Source organism: Biomphalaria glabrata, chromosome 6 (genome assembly GCF_947242115.1).
Source record: "Biomphalaria glabrata chromosome 6, xgBioGlab47.1, whole genome shotgun sequence".
Taxonomy (NCBI): domain Eukaryota; kingdom Metazoa; phylum Mollusca; class Gastropoda; family Planorbidae; genus Biomphalaria; species Biomphalaria glabrata.
In genome coordinates, this window is record NC_074716.1 from 40,031,338 (window position 1) to 40,054,010 (window position 22,673).

A 22,673-nucleotide genomic window follows, 5' to 3' on the forward strand; every position below is an offset into this window, starting at 1 on the left:
TTTCTTCTCTTTCACGTCACTTCCTCGAAGCACCTCTGGAAAGCAATCCAAACAATAAACCAAACCAGAGTCTTTTAGAACTAAATTAACAGCCGATCATCGCTAATAGAACTGACGTAGGGCTACGAAGCAAGGGGAAGCATTAAGTCTGCTTACACATGGTCAGGACAAAACTTGAATATCAAAGAATCAGGTTGTAGGCTGGGAGCTTGCGGCTTTGCTTTTCGTTTGCTTTTGGCGTTCGAGAAGACAACAAGTTTAATGGAGGTCACAAAAATTGGTTCATAATCCATACACATTGTTCTGTTCAACGTCAGGCTGGAATAGGTCATAAACAGTGATGGTACCGAATACATTGTAAGAACTGCGCTAGAATCTCACATGAAATACGCATTTTTTTTTGTTTTTTTTTTGTGTTGTTTTTATTCTTTTCTTACTTTATAATGTCTTTTCATCCATTCACTTTTATCTGAAACTTTTCTGTTGTTAAATACAAAATTTTAATATCCTGCCGTCAAGTAACACACACACATACACAACGCAACACAACACAAGCGCACAATGCGTTTTTTATTTGGTACATCAATCAGAAAAAGGTCAATGTTGGTGGACAATGGGTCGAAATATCTTTGGGGGAAAAAAAGCTTATTGGCTATACAGGGAAAACTCTGACGATTATAATTTGTATAAACATAATCATTTGAAAATAAATATGTTCTTGAGATTTATATCTTGAACACGCGTCAGCAAGTATCCCTACATCTGTTCATCCAAGAGTTACATACACAAATAGACGTTCAGGAACATTGATGTAGTCTCCTACAAATAAGTCTAGACTATTGTCGTTTTACAAATCTTTTATTAACTAACGCTGTCTGCCTGGTCAAAGTTTATACACATTTATTTCTCCAACACCCAATTTCGGACCATGCTGAAATTTTTCACAATTATTTCTTTTACCTGACAAAACAGAAATCAATTTAAAAAAAAAACAATTAATTATTTAACTATTATTAATTAATTATTTTGATTGGTTTTTCGAACAAGGGAAAGAAAGTGTACTTGACTGAATTGGTGATATTAGTTTAAATTAAGTTTGAAACAAATAATAGATAAAAACTTCTATTCTCATTAGCACTTTACTAGCAGAGTGGTTAGTATGTCGGTTTGAGGAGCTTTGAGTCATGAGTTGAAATTCAGGTTGTGGGTAGGGAAAAAAGAAAGGAATATCTGTGTGAATTTTACCGTAATCGCTTTTTAAATATATATATATATATAAATGCTTTTAAAAAAGCGATTACGGTAAAATTCACACATATGCCTTTCTTTCTTCCCTTCCCACACAACTGACTGCTACTGTCTATTTCTACTACTACTACTGACAGACTACTGTATTTACATGTGTGGATCTATATCATTTATACATGGGCGCAACCAGGATTTTTTCGAGAGAGAGAGGGGATTAGGGCGAAATAAAAAAAAAAGTTCCATTTTTTTAAAAATCTATCATTCATTAGTTATTATGAATAAAGTAATCCTTCTTAAGAGTAATGATTAGCATCATAAAGGGATGAAATTGTCACAAACCTCTTTGTTGCTTGTTTAAACTTAGAAATTGACGCATTAAAAAAATAATCGTCTCAATGAAACTACCCTGTTACTACAACATTTAACTTATAGAAACATTTTGTCGATGCATGGCATATCTGCTACGACCCTACAGGAGGCGCGCAAGGCTTGAAGCTGGTGGCCCAAGACAAAGCCTACAAAAGTACACCCCTCTTCACCAGCTCTCTCTGCGTGTCCACAGCAGCTACTAGCCTGCAACTGTATGCGCGGTGCTAGGAAAACACATTCTGACATCAGGACAGAGAAGCGTCTTTTAATTGCAGCCTCGTACAGATTTGGGGCTATTGTGGCCCGGCTGTTGGCTTGTCGTTCTGTGCTAGACACTTCATGAGTGATCAAACGCATAGGCCTAGAAGGTCTTCTGACGGTTTTAGAATGTGGAATATAGAACAACAATTCTAAGAAAAATGAATAAAGCTATGTTATAGACTTTTATTTTCTGGTTGTTTTGTTGAGTCTTTACATTAAGTCACATTTTCGGATTCCTTTTGCGTGAGTTAACTCCCCCCCCCCCCCCCCCAAAAAAAAAAAAAAAAAAAAAATATCACCAGAAATATATTTTTAAAAAATATTTCTCGTGTGTGGAGACATGTGTGATTAACACATTGGTTTTTCGAATCTTTATAGGCGATCCCAAATTTATGTCAAATTGAAGCTTCCTCCTATGCAGATAAATTTGAGTATTTCAACATTAACAAAAAATTGAGTATTCTCATTTAGAGACTAATTTGGGTATCTTCTTTTCAAGAGAAATTTGAGGTATCAACCTATTAAGGCATATTAGAGTATCTTATTATCCTGACAAATTTCCGTATACTGATATTAAGACAAATGTGAATATCTTACTAAATTAGAGTATCTTATTATCATGACCAAATTCTGTATCTTGATATCAACACAAATTTGAGTATCCGCCTTGTCGTACGGTTTGCGCGCTGGACTGTCATTCGGATTTATCGATGGTCCCGGGTTCAAACCCTACCAGCTCCCATCCCCCGTCGTCCTACGGGAGGTTTGGACTACGAAGTAAATTATCTTCAACTCTGAAGGAACATCCGTCAAACATTTGGCAACAAACAAAGTATCTTATCGAGACCAATGTCTGTATCTTGATATCAAGACACATTTGAGTATCCGCCTGTGAAGATCTTTCTCCTAAGTTACAGATCTCGTCAGCCGGTGTAATAAAAATATTCAGTGTTCTTATCCTTTCAAAAACTGAAAATATGTGGCCAACTGAAATCCTACAGCTAGGCAAGTATTCATCATCTGGACATCCATTTCAGAGCTGGATCTCTCAGTCGTGCAGAGGTCGAGTTTAATAAGTAGATGATTACATTGGGAGTTCAAAGAAATGAAAAAATATATTTAAAAAAACAAAAAATCAACATCGAAGGTAATTAGTCATTGCTTGTCAGATGAACAGTAGAACAGAAACTGGGACATTGGTGGCAAAACATCAAAGAATGTTTATGTCTCTTTGTGGCTTGTCTCTCTGTGGCCTGTCCCTTTGTGGCCTGTTTCTTTTGGCATTGTTGTTTCAGCCGTTGAAAGATAATATTTGGTGGGAAGTATCAAGAGAACAGAAAGAGTAGGCCTAAAGATAGTTGAAGAGCTATCTTGATCTACAAGCTGGTTTTTGAATTTCAAAAAGCCCTTTTTTTAAAGAGGGGGGAGAGGGGGTGTTGATTAAAAGAGACAACAGTGAAACACTACAAAGGCGGCTCTATGTGGTCGCAAAAAAAAAAAAGATTGAAAATAAAAAAAAATTGTTTTCATTACTAATAGCCATTTTCTGATAATTAAAACACCCAACAGACCATTACAGAAGATAATATAGAAGGTCAATCGACCTACCCCAATATGCGCTCTCCAAATATTTATATAGATTCTATATTTAGCAGGCCGGAATTCGACTTCGGGATTACCGTCTGTAAAACATCGGTAAACACATGCCAGAGTCTGCTGCTCTATCTTCTTGATTCCAATCAGTTCTGTCATATAATTCTCAACATTCAGACACGAAATTGCGAGTTCTCGCCATAAAAACATTAGTATCGGGGGGGGGGGGGGGCTCTGTTTAGCGTGATTGCGTCATGTTGTAGCCTCCTGTGGGAAGAATGTATCGATGGTCTGGAACAGACAGTGCTGCCATATTTATTTATTTTTTTGGTTATCATTTGGAAGCTCCAAAAGTTAACATGAACGTCCATTCTCTTAATGAAGTTAATTGCTTTACGTACTTTGGCAACGATGTAATCAATAACGCATTCCTGTCGAGATCTGCAGATATCTGTTGGGCTAAAACTTGAATTGCTTGGTAATGAATTGTACAACAAGACAGGTTTGTGATTTTCAGGGTTTTGTTTTTTTTCGGCTCCCTCATAGAGCCTCGATTGTATTTGTGTTCAACAGTTGTCTTTTTTAATCAACGCCACCCTCCCCCTCTTTAAAAAAGGTCTTTTTACGAGATCCTAAAATACTGGTTGACTATATGTCGCCCCCTCCCTTTCCCTTTTGGCCTTGTCTATGAGGCAGTGTGGATGATTCTGAGACCAGAATTCTTTATAGAATTCAAAAGGATACGAGACGAAGAGACGATTCCAATGTGTCAATAAGAAACTAATACTATACTACGAACAATGTTCTCCTTCAGCTTATTGCAAATAGCATTTGCCTCATGCTCGACAGCTGTAATTAGGAAGGGTCTTCTGCCCTATGGGGGTGAATTTTAGTTTTCCTTCCCCCCCCCCTTGCCATGATAGAAAGGTCATCTGTTTAACGAGGGTGTCATGTGGCCAGCACAACCACTTTTATTGCCAAGGGGGGACTAAAGAAATAAAAAATCACAGTCTTCACCAGGATTCGAACCCGGGACCTCAAGCACCTTAACCGCTCAGCCACTGTTGGGTGATAGTATTATAAAAGTGTGCGATGCCCCCCCTCCACAACCAATTGAAGGACATTATGCAGCTGCCTAGTTTGCCCATACCTAAGGCCGGCCCTGCTACGTCTTTCACTGCTCTGGGTCGTTGTCAGTCATAATCGAGAGAAGAAAGCTGACCTATCTGGCACACCAAAAGCAGAGTCGATTCTCGCATGCAGCAGCTGGGGCAAAGTCTGCCGCTCCCAAATTGACCACAGTAGATTCTACTGAGACTCATGATAAAAATAAAAGCAATCAACACCAGAGATTGATTTATTTAGCTGAAAAGCTAACTAAGCCTCTAATTCAAAAAAAAAAATCACGTTCACCCTGTGTATAAAAGAAATAATAAACATTTGTTTTAAAACAAACCCCCCATGCTTATTATGTATGCAGGTATTAGAGCGACGCCAGAGCCACAAAGAACAAAGTGTCAAAAGAGACATTTCTTTTTTTTTTTTTTATCAACTTAAAAGAAAATAAAAAATTAAAAGATAAATTCTAGACTTGACTCAGCCATCATTCCCCAGTCACCAGGATCGCTTCACATTTTTTTTTGGCTGGACTTAAGTCCAGAGACTTAATCTTCAGAGCCCAAAGCAAAATGTTTTGATTAATCGTCTATTGTATTTATGCATTGTGTTATTTTAGTTCGTCCGTAGCATGTCAATATCCCCTCCCGCCCCCCCCCCCCCACCACCCATTTGTTTTTCATTAATAGTGTGTACACATTTAGCTTATAAAGTCTATTTTATCCCCCAGTGTCGGAGTTCCATTATGAGGTTTGTAAGGGCGTTTGTTTATCTTTGTACAGTATTGTTATGTTGAGATCTTCGTTCAGAAACACCTTCCATTCAACTGCATATCATTGTTAAACTAATTTTGACAGCTCTCTTCAAATGCCCCCACATCGCTACAAATTAAAAGTGGATTGCCTTATGATCGCAAGACTATGAAATTAATCCTGTCGGCGCCCAAACCCGCGCCCCACCTCCAATAGTATACGCAATCCATATTAGCATAACAAAAGTTACCAGTAAGTAAAATAAATAGAACATGCATATAATGTGAATGAAATTAATGAACGTAGCGACAGAAATATATGGTAATTAATGTATTGTTTTAATTGCCCTTTTTTTACGCCCCCACTCTGGGGGGGGGATGAGTTTCCTTTTCTCAGAGCAGCGACAAGAAAATTATAATAATATTTTTTTTCAAGTTTTAAATTAAGGGAAGGAACTAAATCACAATATATTTCTATATTCTCTAACTCTTACTCATTTACCTCAAGATATTACGCAATTAAAAATTTAATTGGGTTAACGCCCCTGGTAACTCTTTTTTCTAGAGATTTCTGCTTGGGTAAGTTATAAATGTCCTTTTCATGCAGACATTTTACTCGCAAGAATCGATGATGGTTTGGTTGGATTGTTTTGCATCTGAGACTGCTTTAGCTTGTCACGTCAGATATTTGCCTAGACATGTGATATCTCGAAACGGTATTAGTAGAGATGATAAACTTCACAGCGCAACTGAAAGACTAATGCGACATTGATGGAGGCAGAAAGCGCGGGAAATCACACCTTCATCGATTAGTATTCCTTTCAAATATGAAAGGGCCAAAACTCCTTTTATTTGTGGCCTCATCAATAACCTGGCTTGTACTACGAATATAACGCCAGGGCCATCACTTTGAATTAGCAGACGTCTGTTTCAACAGTGGCTCGATCATGCAGCAGACGATAGGTCAGTTGGATTGCTCGTGTATTGCTCAACTTTTATCACAGCGCGATAAGAATTTCAAACAAGGCTTGTCTCTTGGCGCCGATTTCGGCGCTGTTTGCTATCAGGGGAAAATGTGGTTTACAAATAATTTATTTCGGTTTAGAAAGCCTGCGCTAGGTTTCAACGTGTATGCTATTTAAAAATTGTAAAAAAAATGACATGTGACAGAGTTTGCTCTAGACTGAGTTCCTACCGTATGCTAAAATAATAAAATATACTAAACATTCATATTTTAGTTACCATCTTTTTTAACCAATTGTAAATCATATAAATAATTCATAAATAGCAAACAAACAGGCACTTTGTTCTAAATTTCACTTTTCATATGAAGGTCAGGTTGGGGATCGAACCAACGACATTCGCGGTGCTCTTAAGACTTAATAAATATATAGATCTAATCCATAAGTAACCTAAATGAATTGAAAATAAAAATGACCTTTTTTTTTAAATTCTATTCACAAAACGAACAACTAATAAATATGAAGGGATCTCTCTAAAATTTTATAAAATGTGTCACCAGGCAGAACAAATTCAAGTGCAAAATTTAAGTTCGGAAAGATAATGAGAATATTAAAAAAAAAGATTTTTAAATATTTTTTTCATTTTTAAGTTTTTGACTTTTTTTTTTTTAACTATGACGATTGTGTGAGATGATAATGGCCTACTTCATTCGCCAAAAGACTATGTATGGAAATAAGATAAACGCATGGGCATTAGCTATGGTTGTAGGATGTCATCCACGCAGCAGCTCCCTCCCCCCTTCCCTCTTCACACAGCTTATCTTTCCAAAGGAACAGTAAGTGCTAATACAGTTTGGAGATATAGCCGCATCGCAAGCTCTGCCAGGTTCCAGCACTGTGTGCTGCGAGCTGTCGAATGCTTGCCTGCTCCTGATTGGTCCTCAGGATTGACTCCCGAAACCTTTCTTGTGTTTGGATATAATTACAAGGCAGCAAAGATTCTAATTAGTCAAGGCTAACGAGTCCCTTCTTCCCGAAACTTACTGGTTTAGGCGCCTGTTACTCGCCTTTGCCACTTTATTTGCTTCTGTGACCCACTGTTAACAAGGGTGTCGCTCGGCCAGCACAACGACCAACCGCCTTTACTTTTCCCCGACTATTGTCAGGTACTCAGATGCGCCCTTAAGATCCCAAAATTAAAAAAACTCAGTATTCACCAGGATTCAAATCCAGGACCGTTTGGTTCAGAAGCCAATCGCTTTACCACTCAGCCACAGCTTCTCTTTAATAGGTAGTTACTTATTTTCATTGCAACATCCGGGCTATGTTAATCGTTGCAGAAACTAAAAGTAGCTCATTGAAAAGATAGTCGATAGTGTTTATTGGTGTGAAAGTGTGTGTATATGTCGATGTTGAGAGACGATTGGTAAGTGTGTAGAGAAGTATAGCACACACACACACGCACACACACACACACACACACACACAGAGCACTCTTCCAGCAGTCGGAAGTTTTTCTTTTATAAAAAAAAAATAATTCTCATTTTGGTCCACTTCTCTATCAAGGTACAATTCTGTAACATGAAAGAACAAAATAAAATAAATTTTGAAATAAATAACCCGACAGTTTCTATCTTTGAAAGACAAGTAGATAGGCTAAAGTCAGCAGACGATAGGCGAAAGTTAGCAGACGACAAGTGTAGTCGCTTCAAAATGTCCAAAAAATCAAAAAAGAAAAAAAATCTATTAAAAAAAAAAGAAGTTGAAGCCAGATCAAAAGCGCTGTCTGGAATGACAACAGGCCCCCATATTCACTTTGATGATATAATATCAGAAGCCTTTTTTTTTTTTTTTCGTTTCGTATCGAAGCTGCAACTTTTGATTGTACGTACTTATCTCTTTGCTCTAAGGGCCAGCAGACTCAGGCCTGGAATCCCCTCTTCGCGACAACGTTTATCTCCGAGATTCAAAAATAATCGCAAATTAAGTGTTTGTTATTGAATTTTTTTTTATAGTCCTTTGTGGTGGATCAGTTTTTTTTTCTTCTTCGTTTTGTGTGTGTGTGTGTGTAATACTAGGGAGTGTGAGAATAAAAGTCAATGTTTAGGTCCGTCGTGTGTATTGAGATGGTATGACAGTAGCTGTAGAGAGAGAGAGAGAGAGAGAGGCCTCAAGAGTTTAGGAATTTCAATTTTTTTTTTTAAATGTAATGGCTTAACAGAAAAAGAAAAAAAAACATTTTTTTTTACTCAATTAGGGGTTAAATGCACACAAGTGTAAGAGCAATAATTTCCATAAAAAACTATAGAGATAAATTCAGAAATCACGGTAAAAGTTACAATATCAATTCAACAATATTGGAAGTTTCTTTACATCTTACATCCGTCTAAGGTTTTATTCCTATTTTGTGTGTGTGTGTCTTACAGGTAGGATCTTAGTGGACATTCCGTGCAAGGTGTGTCAAGATCATTCGTCTGGAAAGCATTACGGCATCTACGCCTGTGACGGGTAAGTCAACCCATTTTGTGTTTTCTCTTCCTTCCTACCGAACGTCCAAAACGTCGACACAAATATTCGATGTCATTCCAAAGATATACTTATTCCATGAAGAAAAACATTGGGGGGCTGAGTGGTAAAGCGCTTGTCTTCCGAACAAAGGGGTATCGGGTTCGATTCTCGATGGCGAATGGGATTTTGAATTTGGGGATTTTTAGGATGCACCCAACTGTAATTGAAACCTTCCATTATTTGGGAGAAAGTAAAGGCGGTTGTTCGTTGTGCTGGTCACGTGACACCTACGTTAACGTTTGGCTAGTGCAACAGATGATATTCACATCATCTGTCCTATAGGTCCAATGGTCTGATGAACTTTACTGTCACTTTACTGTATTGAAATACAAAACACATATAGAGAAACATCCTACTGTATCAGTATTAGAACGTTTGGGCCATGACGCCATCGCCAGCTTAAACAAGCTAATAAATAAACAAGCAAAATATAATAAAAAAATCCTTAAAAAAATAACACCCAATGCTTATCTAAAGGGGAAGCACTCCGTCCTTAAAACAATATCTACCACTAATGTACAAAATAATTAATTACCAATAATTAATTGACTAACTGAGTATTGTTGATTATCGATTCGTATTTTGTTAGGTAAAAAAAAATAATTGCTTAATGTATCAACTTGATCGGAGAAGGCATGACGGAGAAATAGCGTTAACAGTTATTTAAGGGGACTAAACCCAACAAATTTAGCCATAGCTGTTAATATTTAAGTATTATTTTCCCTTGTTGCTATTAAACAAAATAATGAATTACCAGTAATTAATTGTCTAATTGGTTACTTTTTTTTGTATTGATTCATGTCTTTTTTTATCTTAATGAATAATTGTGCGAAGTTTCAACTTGATCCGAGAATGGGTTTGGAAGAAATAACATTCAAACAATTTTTACCAGACAAGACAGACAGACAGAGGTGATATTGTAAATAAAACAAAAAAATACAAACTCTTTTAGCGTATTCTTTAAAAAAAATGATGTCTAATGACGCTGTTGGCTATTTGATAAATACTATAACTTGTAACTTGTAATAGCAAAGTCCACTAACAGTTGTTGATTTGTTAGGATTTGTTAGGTTAATAGCTCCATAACTTCTGAACTCTTCTGCTGCTTTTATGCCATATGTCATGTTTTATTATCATTTGCATTAAACCTGACGCTTCACGTGTGTCGTTCACCATGTTACATTCTTCAGGTTTTTATTTTTTTTATTTTGTTCTAGCAATACAATACAATACATATACATATACATATACATATACATATACATATACATATACATATACATATACATATACATATACATATACATATACATATACATATACATATACATATACATATACATATACATATACATATACATATACATATACATATACATATACATATACATATACATATACATATACATATACATATACATATACATATACATATACATATACATATACATATACATATACATATACATATACATATACAATACAATACATATACAATACAATACATATACATATACATATACAATACAATACATATACAACACAATACATATACAATACAATACAATACAATACAATACAATACAATACAATTCAATACATATACAATACAATACAATACAATACAATACAATACAATACAATACAATACAATACAGTACAATACAATACAATACAATACAATACAATTCAATACATATACAATACAATACAATACAATACAATACAATACAATGCAATACATATACAATACAATACAATACAATACATATACATATACATATACATATACAATACAATACAATACAATACAATTCAATACATATACAATACAATACAATACAATACAATACAATACAATACAATACAATACAATACAGTACAATACAATACAATACAATACAATACAATTCAATACATATACAATACAATACAATACAATACAATACAATACAATGCAATACATATACAATACAATACAATACAATACATATACATATACATATACATATACAATACAATACAATACAATACAATACAATACATATACATATACATATACATATACAATACAATACATATACAATACATACAATTCGAAAATAAATTTATTAGAAGTGTAAAGAAACGAATTAATTATTAACAGAAAAAAAAATCACCAATCAATCTGACGTCACTGACGTGTGTTTCAAGTCTGGAATACTCTCACATTAACCAGTCGCAAAACAATGACTTCACTCTTAAGTCGTAAAATTGTTACAGAAAGCATCGCCGTTACGTGGCGGGGGAAAACAATTACTCTCTACTTAAAACAAAGGGAAAGAATCACGGCATGCTATTTCTTCCATTTAAGTTTTTAGTTTCTAGAGTATGGTTTGAATGACGTCAATACCTGCAACTAACCAGGATGTTACGCAGCAGGCGACATACTTAACCAGCAGCGGGAGACAATTCACAAGTTGCAGCAAGGTTAAAGAATTAACCAAGAGAGAAGATAAAACGTTTCGTTCCGGCATTGAAAATCATCAGTGTTTTTAAAGTGTCCAAGCTTTTTTGGCGGGAATTTTCGTAGATGTTTTGTTAAGTGAAGATTTTGAAAGCCATTACAAAAGTGAATATGGCAAGCTCTCGTTGAATAGAGAGTCCGGCTTCATCGCTTAATTTAAGAATTGTCCACGTCTGCTTCAAGCTCGGGAGCGTGTCTTTAGCTTTGAATGGTTTTAATGGAGAGGCAAGTGTCAATGTTAATGACACTTATTATATTTATATGTATAAACGTAGTCGTAGGGCAGACTAGTTTAAAGATCTGTTCAATGACACAATGTCTGTTTAGACAAAGAAGCACTTCAGCAGAACTAAGCTTGATCTACAAGAAGCTTGGCGAGTTATTTTCTATACTTTTTTTCTTAAAGGCGCCATTACCAAATAACTTTATTGAAGGACAATGTCGCGAATTTATCTATGAGAATCGTTTCGTTGGCACTATTAATTAGTCTTTTTAACCTCTCAGTGTAACGTAAAATATGCAGGTATCGAAGTGTCTTTAGAATAACACACATTATCGTGAGAGGCATAATAAAATAAATGAAAAACGTTTAGAAGTACTCAAAAATTAAAAACCATATTTAAGATTGAAATTGTTCAGATATACACCATAATAGCTAATGGTTTTCTGATATTGAAAGGGATGTACACTACAGAAATCAGTGTTCCCCAGCCCTGGAGAATTTCATTTGTAACATGACTTCATGGTTTTAAAAAAAATGGTTGACTTACGACATAACACGACAATATAGTAGCACTACTTCGATCCTAGTGAGTCACCTCTCGGTGCTTACATCACCGTATAATTGAGGTGAAAGGAAACCCACGAGATTGATGGCCCTAAGAAGAAAAAGACTTAATTAAGCTGAGAAAATCTCTCAGATTAAAATGGTTCACATCTTGCAGCTGATTGTAAACCGCCCACCCACGACGCAGCCCGCAGGAAAAACAGAATATTTACGTAAATAATTATTCCTTTTATTAGATTATTTGTCGATTATGTCCCTTTTTCTTAGCGAACAAAATGCAGAATCATTTTCAATACGAAGACTTCTATAATTTGGAATCATTTTAACATTTCTATCTTATCTTAATATCTCTTATTTTAGTATAATTTCTTATCTTAGTATAATTTGATCGAAATCTAACTGTGTCTCTTTTCTATTCCAGGTGCGCAGGATTTTTCAAGGTATGTTGACTTGTGCCTGTGTGTTTGACTTGGTTTCGGTTGCTTGTTAATCTAGTTAACTTTGTCCGTCCACTTCCGCCCCCTTCTGGCGCTGGCCTATCCCATAACTCCCCCACTCCCCAAACTGAAGTACCCTCCGTATCATCGGAGAACTCCTTAAAAAAAATCCCCTCGGACAATGGTGGTTTGATTTGGATACAAGGGAGAAGTTATCCGCCCATTCGGAGTTGTCAAGAAAAGGCTACTCTCGAAGCGAGAAAATAAAAATCGGCAGATGATTGCGGTTTTGACTCCCGGTCGCCCTTCCAATTACTACGGTGTCAAGACTTTTTGTTCCCTCGATGACCGGTGTCATGTCTACGCTCTTGTGTCCGCCGTCACCCCGCAGCCAAATTGAAAAGAAAGAGAATGATTTCCCCACCCTTGTTAGTTTAAGGATCGCCTTCTTCGGGAAAGAACAAAACGCGCTGAAAAGTTAACCAAAAAACCGTGATCGGGGAGTAGGCGGCTGCGATGTTGGGGGGGGGGGGAGAATCAGGTTCATGTACTAGCTGGACAAGTCGACAACTGGTTTGAACTACTCGACACAAGTGTAACAATAGGTGGACAAAGTCGGCCGGACAACCGGACAAATGGAACGCAAATAGAACCAGTTACTTGTGGAGCTTTTCGCTTTTTTTTTCGAGCTGTGTGGCATTATTGTAACTATGGGAGAAGGGGGCGCTTACTGGGAGGGTTCATTCATAGAAGGAGGATAGCTCGTAACGTGAGAATATTTGCGATAGTTATTTTTGACACAGAGAGAGACGGGGGGATGGAGGGAGAGAGAGAGAGAGAAGTAGCGAGGGTAAGAGAAGGGGAAAAAAGAGAAAGATGAAGAGCTAGAGAGAAAGAGAGAGAGAGAGAGAGAGACGATGCTATCAATCAGCCAGTAAAAACAGCCATTAGTAAAAGAGTACCATTAAGTCATCAGTGGCAGCAAAGGTCAACAAGCATCAAATAAAAACATGGACAAGTCAAAGACAAAAACATGAACTTTCAAGTTTTGGCAGATCTCAAAACCTACTAACATGGCAACACTCTCATCAGAGAAGAAGAAGAAACTATTTATAAAAGTGAAAGGCTTGAGCTATTCGTCCAGTGCCATACGGCCAGGTTTTGATCGTCAAGTACAGAGCCTTTTGTCTTATTCCAACGCTATTGGACATGTTTATACACTTTTCTTCCTAAAGCCAAGGTAACAGCTCCATTGACAAGTGCTGGGACTCTAACTTTAATGGCATCATCATGTTTAGTGTGTGTGTGTGGGGGGGGGGGGAGGGGGGTAAATGTACCATCAAATGGTACTTACATTGAAAGTCAATAAGGTCAGACATTGGCGTCGCCATATTTAATGTTATTAAAATCTAAATTTAGCTTAGGGAAGTTCTTTTGTTGAAGGAGGTTGACTTTCGAAGTGGTTTAATCAGCCCCCTTGTTAATGTTGATTTTACCGTTAAAGTGCAGAATTCATATTTTTGGTTTTCATTTATTGGTCGAGTGACGAAAAAGAACAATATATACTAAGTTACATACTCTCAAACTGTTGAAATAACATTTATTTTGTTAAGTTTAAAAATAATTAAAACATTAATTAGATAAGCTTTCCTTCTAACGTTAAAAAGGCGTAAAATAAAATAAAGTACATTTTTATTGTGCAAGAACTTTTGGTTTCAAATTATTGGATCCACCAGAAGAATGAATATTCAATATTAATTGGCGAAAGAAGGGCCGTTGTACCAACTTGTACATTGGCGTCTGACCACACATAAGCATGAGAGCATACGCTAATCTACCCCTTAAACCTTTAAGTTAGGGACTATATATCATTTTGCATTGGCTCATTAATTATAGTTCATTTTTTATTAGTCAAATTTGTTGTGTTTTTTTTTTGGTAACAGTGTGTGTGAATATTTTGATCTAAAATGTATTTATATGGTCTTGTAGTAATGAATTTTAGAAAGACCGGAAGTGTGTGTGTGTGTGAGAGAGAAAGAGAGAGAGAGAGAGAGAGAGTGAGTGAGAGAGGCATTTGTCATGAATAGAGAATAAGGTTTGTCTCAGTGTTTATGACAGAATTTCTTTGGGGATCTATTTTATCTTATCTTAAAAATACAGTCGCTACTTCAAAAAAGAGGATGATTACATCCTGCATTTAGTCATGCATATTAAACAATGACCTAAATTCTGCCAAGTCACTGGTTTTCTTGGATGGCTCAGGCAACCCATTCCATGCTCTAATAGCACTAGGGAAGAAGGAGCATTTGTACAAATTTGTCCTAGCATATGGGACGAGGAATATGCCTTTCATAGAGTTATGTCCGAATCAGAGGATGACAGCGGTGACAAACTAGTCTATAGAGTTACAAAAATAGAGTTGGGCGGAAATAGAACTAAATATATTGTGTTTATTTAAAACAGTTATACCGACAGCGCATGTGCAGTCTTTATTGCAATCCCAGCGTCGTGTTTCAAACCGATGAATCCTTTATCCTACAACCCAGACCAAATAGAGTTATCTCTCGTGCGGACCTCGTAATAATCTCACACACTGCTCACTCCCAATTAACTTGCTCGCCATCTTGTGACGACAAAGTGGCCCTTAAAACTGGTCACACCGGACAGAGCCGGGAAAGCCAAACATTACCAGAGGCGGCTCTGTACTTTTGGACGGAGGTAGAAGTGACGAAGTCAGCTTTGGCCAGCGAGTGGCTCGACCTGGGAATGCTTTTGAAGTTATCATGGATACCAAATCATGTTAATCTACCTGCCGAGGACTGCTAAGCCCTTTGCCTAATGGACAAATACCGAAGTTGAAATGATTCGCTTTGTGCTACTTTCTTGTGTTCTGTTTCCACCCAAGCCAGTTATTTGGGCCATTGTTTTAGCTCACATGGAAACTAAAATTAATTTTGATATGGTTTTAGAAACATACCACTCGTGGCGTCAATGTGAAGAGAGTAACAAGGGAGAGAGAGAGAGAGAGAGAGAGAGTTCATAAAACGGATTATAAGACTACCTCCCTTTTTTTTTCTGCATACAGCAGTTTTGTTTAGAATGTAAAAAAAAAATGAAGGAGAGAGAGAGGTAGAGAGAGAGAGAGAGAAAGAGACAGAGAGAGCGAGAGATAGAAAGCGAGAGAGAGGGAGAGAGACGATGCTTTCAATCTATTAGTAAAAACAGCCAGAGAGAGAGGGAGAGAGACGATGCTTTCAATCTATTAGTAAAAACAGCCAGAGAGAGAGAAAGAGCGCGATGGATAGAAAGAGAGCGAGAGAGAGAGAGAGATAGAGAGCGAGAGAGAGGGAGAGAGACGATGCTTTCAATCTATTAGTAAAAACAGCTAGAGAGAGAGAGAGAGAGAGCGAGCGATAGAGAGATAGAAAGAGAGCGAGAGAGAGAGATATAGAAAGAAAGAGAGAGAGCGCGATAGAGAGCGAGAGAGAGAAAGAGAGAGATAGAGAGCGAGAGAGAGAAAGAGAGATATAGAAAGAAAGAGAGAGAGAGAGAAAGAGAGAGGGAGAGAGAGTATGGGAGAGTGAGTGAAGACTGAAAGAGATAAAATGCCAATTAAAAACACAATAAGATACGTTCATCTGTACAATTCATTGCTAAACATAACGTGTATACTTCTTTTACCAGACAGACAGACAGACAGACTGTGTTCATATAAGCGTTGTTAAAAAAAAAATAATTGTAATAATTTTCCAGCATGAGAATGAGAGACATGGGGAGAGTACTAGGTAGTAACTCAAAATGGTTAATACTTATTTAAAAAACAAAACACAGACTGCAATAATTCGTAGATGTCTAAATTTGTTTTCAGCAATAAATAATTAAAAAAATATGTTAAAAAAAGACACAAACACACACACACACACACACACACAAAACACGGACTTTGCCAGTGTATATTTTTTTGACCTGGTCCCAGTGCTTTTCTTTTAAATTTCTTTTACTTTATACTTGCGTAAAAAATGTGAAAGAAAATGTGTTGTCATCTAAGGAGATTCATAGAACAGAAAGCGTATATGTTGTGATCTATATAATATCATTGAAAGCAGAGAAATAAAACTCTATAAGCATATTGTTTGACAACTCTTAACTCTGTCCTGCGAATGCTTTGAATGAAATGAAGAATTTTCTATTTAAAAAAAAAATACCTCAAACGTCTTATAAAAACTGACGTAAGATGGGCCTTTGAATAAACCGGAAGCTGAGTGATTCTGAAGGATTAGTTTGTGTTTTGAGTGGGTGTCGCATTCAGGAGGTGGAGAGAGAGATGTGGAAGAAAATTAAAAATATGGGTTATGGGTAATGATTGCAAAGTAGTTCAGTCATATATCGACATCTAAATCTATAAACTAAGTAATAATAATTATAATAATTCCTGAGTGGACACTGATAAAGGGACTACAGTGAATGAATACTCGTTCGTTTCTAACATAATAATAATAATAATAATAATAATAATAATGCTTTAGTGACGATATCTGTATGTCTTTTGGCCTGGATAAGTGTGGCATCATAAGCATTAAAAAGGGCAAGGCAACGAACACCAACATTGAATTTGAAGGCATCGAGGAATTGAACTCCGCCTCTATTTATAAATATCTTGGAATAAACCAGAATGCCAAGATAAACCATAAGAAATTAAAAGAGGACTTTCTTGGCAAATATAGGCAAAGAGTTAATAAAATCCTCAACACCAAACTGTCTGGCAGTAATCTCATCACTGCAATAAACAGCTGGGCCGTCCCTGTGCTCCTTTACACGTTCGGTGTGATCAAATGGACTGACACCGACCTACATGACATTGACAGACTCACTAGAAAATTACTAACCAAGTTTCGATGCCTACACCCCAAGTCCTCCACCATAAGGTTATACCTGCCCAGGAAGGATGGGGGTCGTGGATTGCAGAACATCTTCAAATTGTGTAAGATGCAAGTTTTAAAAATACGATCAAAACTGCTCGCCTCCAGCAACAAATTAGTTTCCTTCCTACGGAAATACGACTCCGATGCAACCCCTCTGAACCTACACAATGCTGATGTCAATATCGGTTTGGACGACGCAGGGCATGAGATTCGCCAATGGGAAGAAAAAACACTCCACGGAAAATTTCCGGCTTCATTACATGGGGACAACATCGACAAGGCTGCTTCCTTAACATGGCTCAAAGCAGGTCATCTCTACCCTGAAACAGAAGGCTTTGTAACAGCAATACAGGACAGAGTAATCAGGACAAAAAATTACGAGAAGCATATCCTGAAACTCAATGTTGTCGACAAATGCCGAAAATGTGGAAATGTGGGCGAGTCGATTGAACACATTATGGCAGGATGTCCAGCCCTATCAGAATCAGCCTACCTAGGTCGCCATAACCAAGTTGCAAAGTTAATACACCAACACCTGGCTTTGACGTACAAATTGATCGGTAAGGACACTCCCCCTTATTATAAATACTCTCCGCAAGAGGTTCTCGAGTCTACTGAACATCTGCTGTACTGGGACAGGCCTATTCTGACCGACAAAACGGTAGATTTCAATCGCCCGGATCTGCTGTTCATCGATAAAAAAGAAAAAACCGCTACCATTATCGATATCGCCGTACCACTGTCTCATAATTTAAGAAAAACTGAGATAGAAAAACAAAGAAAATATGGGAACCGAGGCTTGGAGATTAAGCGTCTATGGAAATTGTCCAAAATAACAATATACCCCATTGTTATATCAACCGAGGGGATAATAACAACTGACCTCACAGACACCTTCAAGGCCCTTAACATTCCTAGGAACATCTTCGTTGCCTGTCAGAGGGCGGTACTGCTGCAGACCTGCCACATCACCAGAAAATTCCTCAGTGGAAACTGTTAAAGGGACTACGATGAATTTTGTTTCTCTTTAGCGAAACTCGACCCTGGCAGTGCCAGAGAATGACTACTCGTTCATTTCTAACATAATAATAATAATAATAATAATTGACATCGCCGTATAACTATCTCATTATTTAAAAAAAAACTGAGCTGGAAAAACAACGAAAATATGGGAACCTTGGCTTGGAGATTAAGCGTTTATGGCAATTATCTAAAAGAACAATATACCCCATTGTCATATCAACCGACGGAATAATAACAACTGACCTCACAGATACCTTCAAGACCCTTGTCATTCCTAGGAACATTCTCGTTGCCTGTCAGAGGGCGGTACTTCTGCAGACCTGCCACATCACCAGAAAATTCCTCAGTGGAAACTGATAAAGGGACTACGATGAATTTTGTTTCCCTTTAACGAAACTCGACCCTGGCAGCGCCAGAGAATGAATACTCGTTCTTTTATAATAATAATAATAATAATAATAAGCAGATACTCGCCACAAGAGGTTCTCTATTCATCCGATTACTATATATACTGGGATAGGACTATTTTGACTGACAATGCGGTGGACTTTAATCGTCCTCATCTGCTGTTTAGTGCCAAAAAAAAAAAAAAAAAAAAACAAACACGAAAAAAAAAAACCACTACCATCACAAATATGGCCGTACTACTATCCCATAATATAAATAAACCCAAAATGGAAAAACAAAGAAATTATAGGAACCTAAGTTGGAGATTAAGCGTTTATGGAAGTTGTCTAAAATAGCAATATACCCGTTGTGATATCAACTGAAAAGGATAATGTATAACTGACCTCACAGACATCGTTAAGGCCTTTAACATCCCTAAGAAGATTCTCCTTGCTGAGAGGGCGGTACTGCTGCGCACATCTGCTTGCCACATCACAGGGGATTTTCTCAGTAACACTGTTAACGAGAATACTATAAAATTATTTTCTCTCTAACGAAGCTCAACCCTGCAGTGTCACAGAATGAACACCCGCGAGTTTTTCATTTAATAACTCTTTATGTTTGTTATTTAAGAATATTTTCTAATTTGTATTTTTATTGGTAACAAAGTGGCCCAAGAGATTTACTCTTCCCCATCAATGACATATCCGTCCATTCAAAATATTGTATTCCCATTCCATTCTCTCTTCTTTTTGTTTGGACTGGTACTGGGCCATTTAGGAAGGTCTTTTCAAACACTGACCTCGTGATCTGGTCATATTTTTTTTTGCAGTGGTAAGTAGGTCCTCGTGGGGCTCCATAGCCATCGGGATCCTTTTTCGAATATTCTCATTTGTGTTGCTTTCTTTGTAGGTGATCCCTAGGATCCTTCTAACTATCTCAATTCCTTGGCTAGGATCCTCCTCTCTTTTTCTGTAGTTTGCGTCTGATACTTCAACATACAAGAATACTTCACATACAGGAATACTTCAACATACAGGAATACTTCAACATACAAGAATACTTCACATACAGGAATACTTCAACATACAAGAATACTTCACATACAGGAATACTTCAACATACAGGAATACCTCACATACAGGAATACTTCAACATACAGGAATACTTCAACATACAGGAATACTTCAACATACAGGAATACTTCAACATACAGGAATACTTCAACATACAGGAATACTTCAACATACAAGAATACTTCACATACAGGAATACTTCAATATACAGGAATACCTCACATACAGGAATACTTCAACATACAGGAATACTTCAACATACAGGAATACTTCCACATACAGGAATACTTCAACATACAGGAATACTTCAACATACAGGAATACTTCAACATACATACCTTGACCAAGGAGCGCATCAGTCTGACTTTAATGCTGGGGGCTATGCCTTTGTCTTTTCAGATTGTTTTTTATATTCACAAGTTGTGCTGTGGATTACAATTCTGGCAATGTGTTCAAAAAATATACTCGTAGCATTCAATGCTCTAATTAACAGCTTATAGTAAAATAAATGAAGTTATTGTACACAATCAATTAAACTAGTTTGCTACACTCATAATTACATTCACATTTGACCAACCAAACAGATTATAATATGTTGAAAAAATAATACTATTGACAAAAATTTATATATATCCAGGGCTTTTTTTTTTGTGACGGTATGCACCGGTACGGTGTACCGGCACCTTTTTGAAAAAAAAATATTACATTTCTTGTATTCTAACGTATATTATTAATTTTTAGTACTTAAAAGTTAGGCAATTAACTACTGAGTACCGGCACCTAATCACTGAGTACCGGCACCTATTTTGTTTTTTACAAAAAAATCACTGTCGATATCTATATCTAATAAATATCTATATCTAATAAATATCTATATCTAAAATATCTATATCTAATAAATATCTATATCTAATAAATATCTATATCTAATAAATATCTATATCTAATAAATATCTATATCTAATAAATATCTATATCTAATAAATATCTATATCTAATAAATATCTATCTCTAATAAATATCTATATCTATATAATATCTATATCTATATAAAATGGCCTCCTTCAGTCGCGAAGGGTCATCTAATGGAATTGAGATGGTTGCCTGGGCATTGGCTGTGGTCGGAACCGTCTATATAATATGTACATGATATCTATATAATATCTATATCTATAATGTATTTCTATATCTAAATCAGCTTGAACGAAGACATTTAGCCTGGCAAACTTCATTTGATGTTAATCTACATCCCAGACAATGAAACTGTCCCCTAGATAACAATGACAGTGTACCAGTCAACTGACAAGAGAGGATGGGGGAGGGGGGGAGGGGGCTCTGCAAAGGGAGCCGCAGGGAACGGAAGGAGAAGTTTGGGAACAGAGAAGTTGTTTGGGGGAGAAGGGGGGTAGGGGGGGTGAAGAGGCTTAACGAAGATCCTCCAGTCGTAAGCACTTAATCCCAGTGTTTACCTAAACAAAAGTCGTCCCGATTAGAAAGTTTGCTTCAGCAAGGCTCCGCCGTAGCACCCGTCTGTGGCTCACAGTCCCCCTCACAGATCAAAGCCGGCACGACATAACTCGGGGTCTGGTTTGAAACATAATATTTAGATGTGCACAGCGCATGATGGGAAGCGAGAGAACCAGCACCTTTTAGTTTAGTTGTGCTCGTTTTGTTCTCTTTAATCTCTCGTCCAACTTTTTTATGATCCCAATAGGACCTTATCACGTGACTAGAAGCTAACATGACAATTTTTTTTAAGGTGTGGGGGTGGGGTGGGGCTGAGTTATTCTATCAATAATTTTTGATGCAGATATAATATCATTTATCGTTTAATCAGTGCATATGTCTATAAAGACACATTTCTGGTAATAGAGCACCAACGAGTCAATACGTATATATAATTTAATTGTAAAAGATATTTTAAAGCTGGCCTTAAACTAAAAAACACACACTCGCACACAAAATAATAAATATACGCTTTAAAGCTTTACTTGCAGAATTGAGATTTAAAAAAGATATAGATTGAAAAGATAATCTGTAAATATAAGCATACAGCTAAAACAAAAAAATTATGAAAATACTTTTTTAATAACAAAGATTAAATAAGGGAAAGAACCGTACAACCACTGCTCTCAATAAGTGCAAGATTTATCTCCCTTTTCTAGATAAGACACAATTAATTAATTACCACAAGCTAATTAACTGATGGGTTATTTTTTTTTAAATTATTTATTCAATATCTCCGACAATGAAAAAATCGTCCACATTTTCAACTTGATCCGAGAATGGAAAGTGTACAAGATTCAACCCAGACAGACAGACAGAGTTTATAAAAACTCTGTAATAAAAAAACAACACAATACAATTAAATAGAAATTAAGAGTCCAAGGCCTCAAAGGCAGAAGATTTACAATGGCCAAGGCTGAAATGAAATTAGGTTAGATGTAAGTCAGAGTGGCGCCTGAGGTTTGTTTATTGAAATTGTGCTTTAATAGAATGTTTATGGCTGTTGTAGCAATATTTCAATGTCAGTGTATTGTTAGAATACATGTATTTAAAAATCTTTTATTAGTAATAATTTTACAGGCAGAATCAGCCAGGAAAACCAACGACTTAGCAGAATTTAAGTCACAGATTAACATGCATTGATTGACACATGAAATGCGT

At 36.6% G+C, this 22,673-nt stretch overlaps 1 protein-coding gene across 1 annotated transcript in view; it reads left to right on the forward strand.

Moving 5' to 3' along the window:
• Positions 1-22,673, forward strand: part of LOC106056447 (nuclear receptor subfamily 2 group E member 1-like) — a 73,734-nt gene that overhangs the window by 29,100 nt on the left and 21,961 nt on the right. Inside the window, exons 2-3 of the mRNA XM_013213193.2 lie at positions 8,727-8,808; positions 12,583-12,601. Of these exons, the coding sequence (XP_013068647.2) occupies positions 8,727-8,808; positions 12,583-12,601 (101 nt within the window). The remainder of the gene's footprint in view (positions 1-8,726; positions 8,809-12,582; positions 12,602-22,673) is intronic.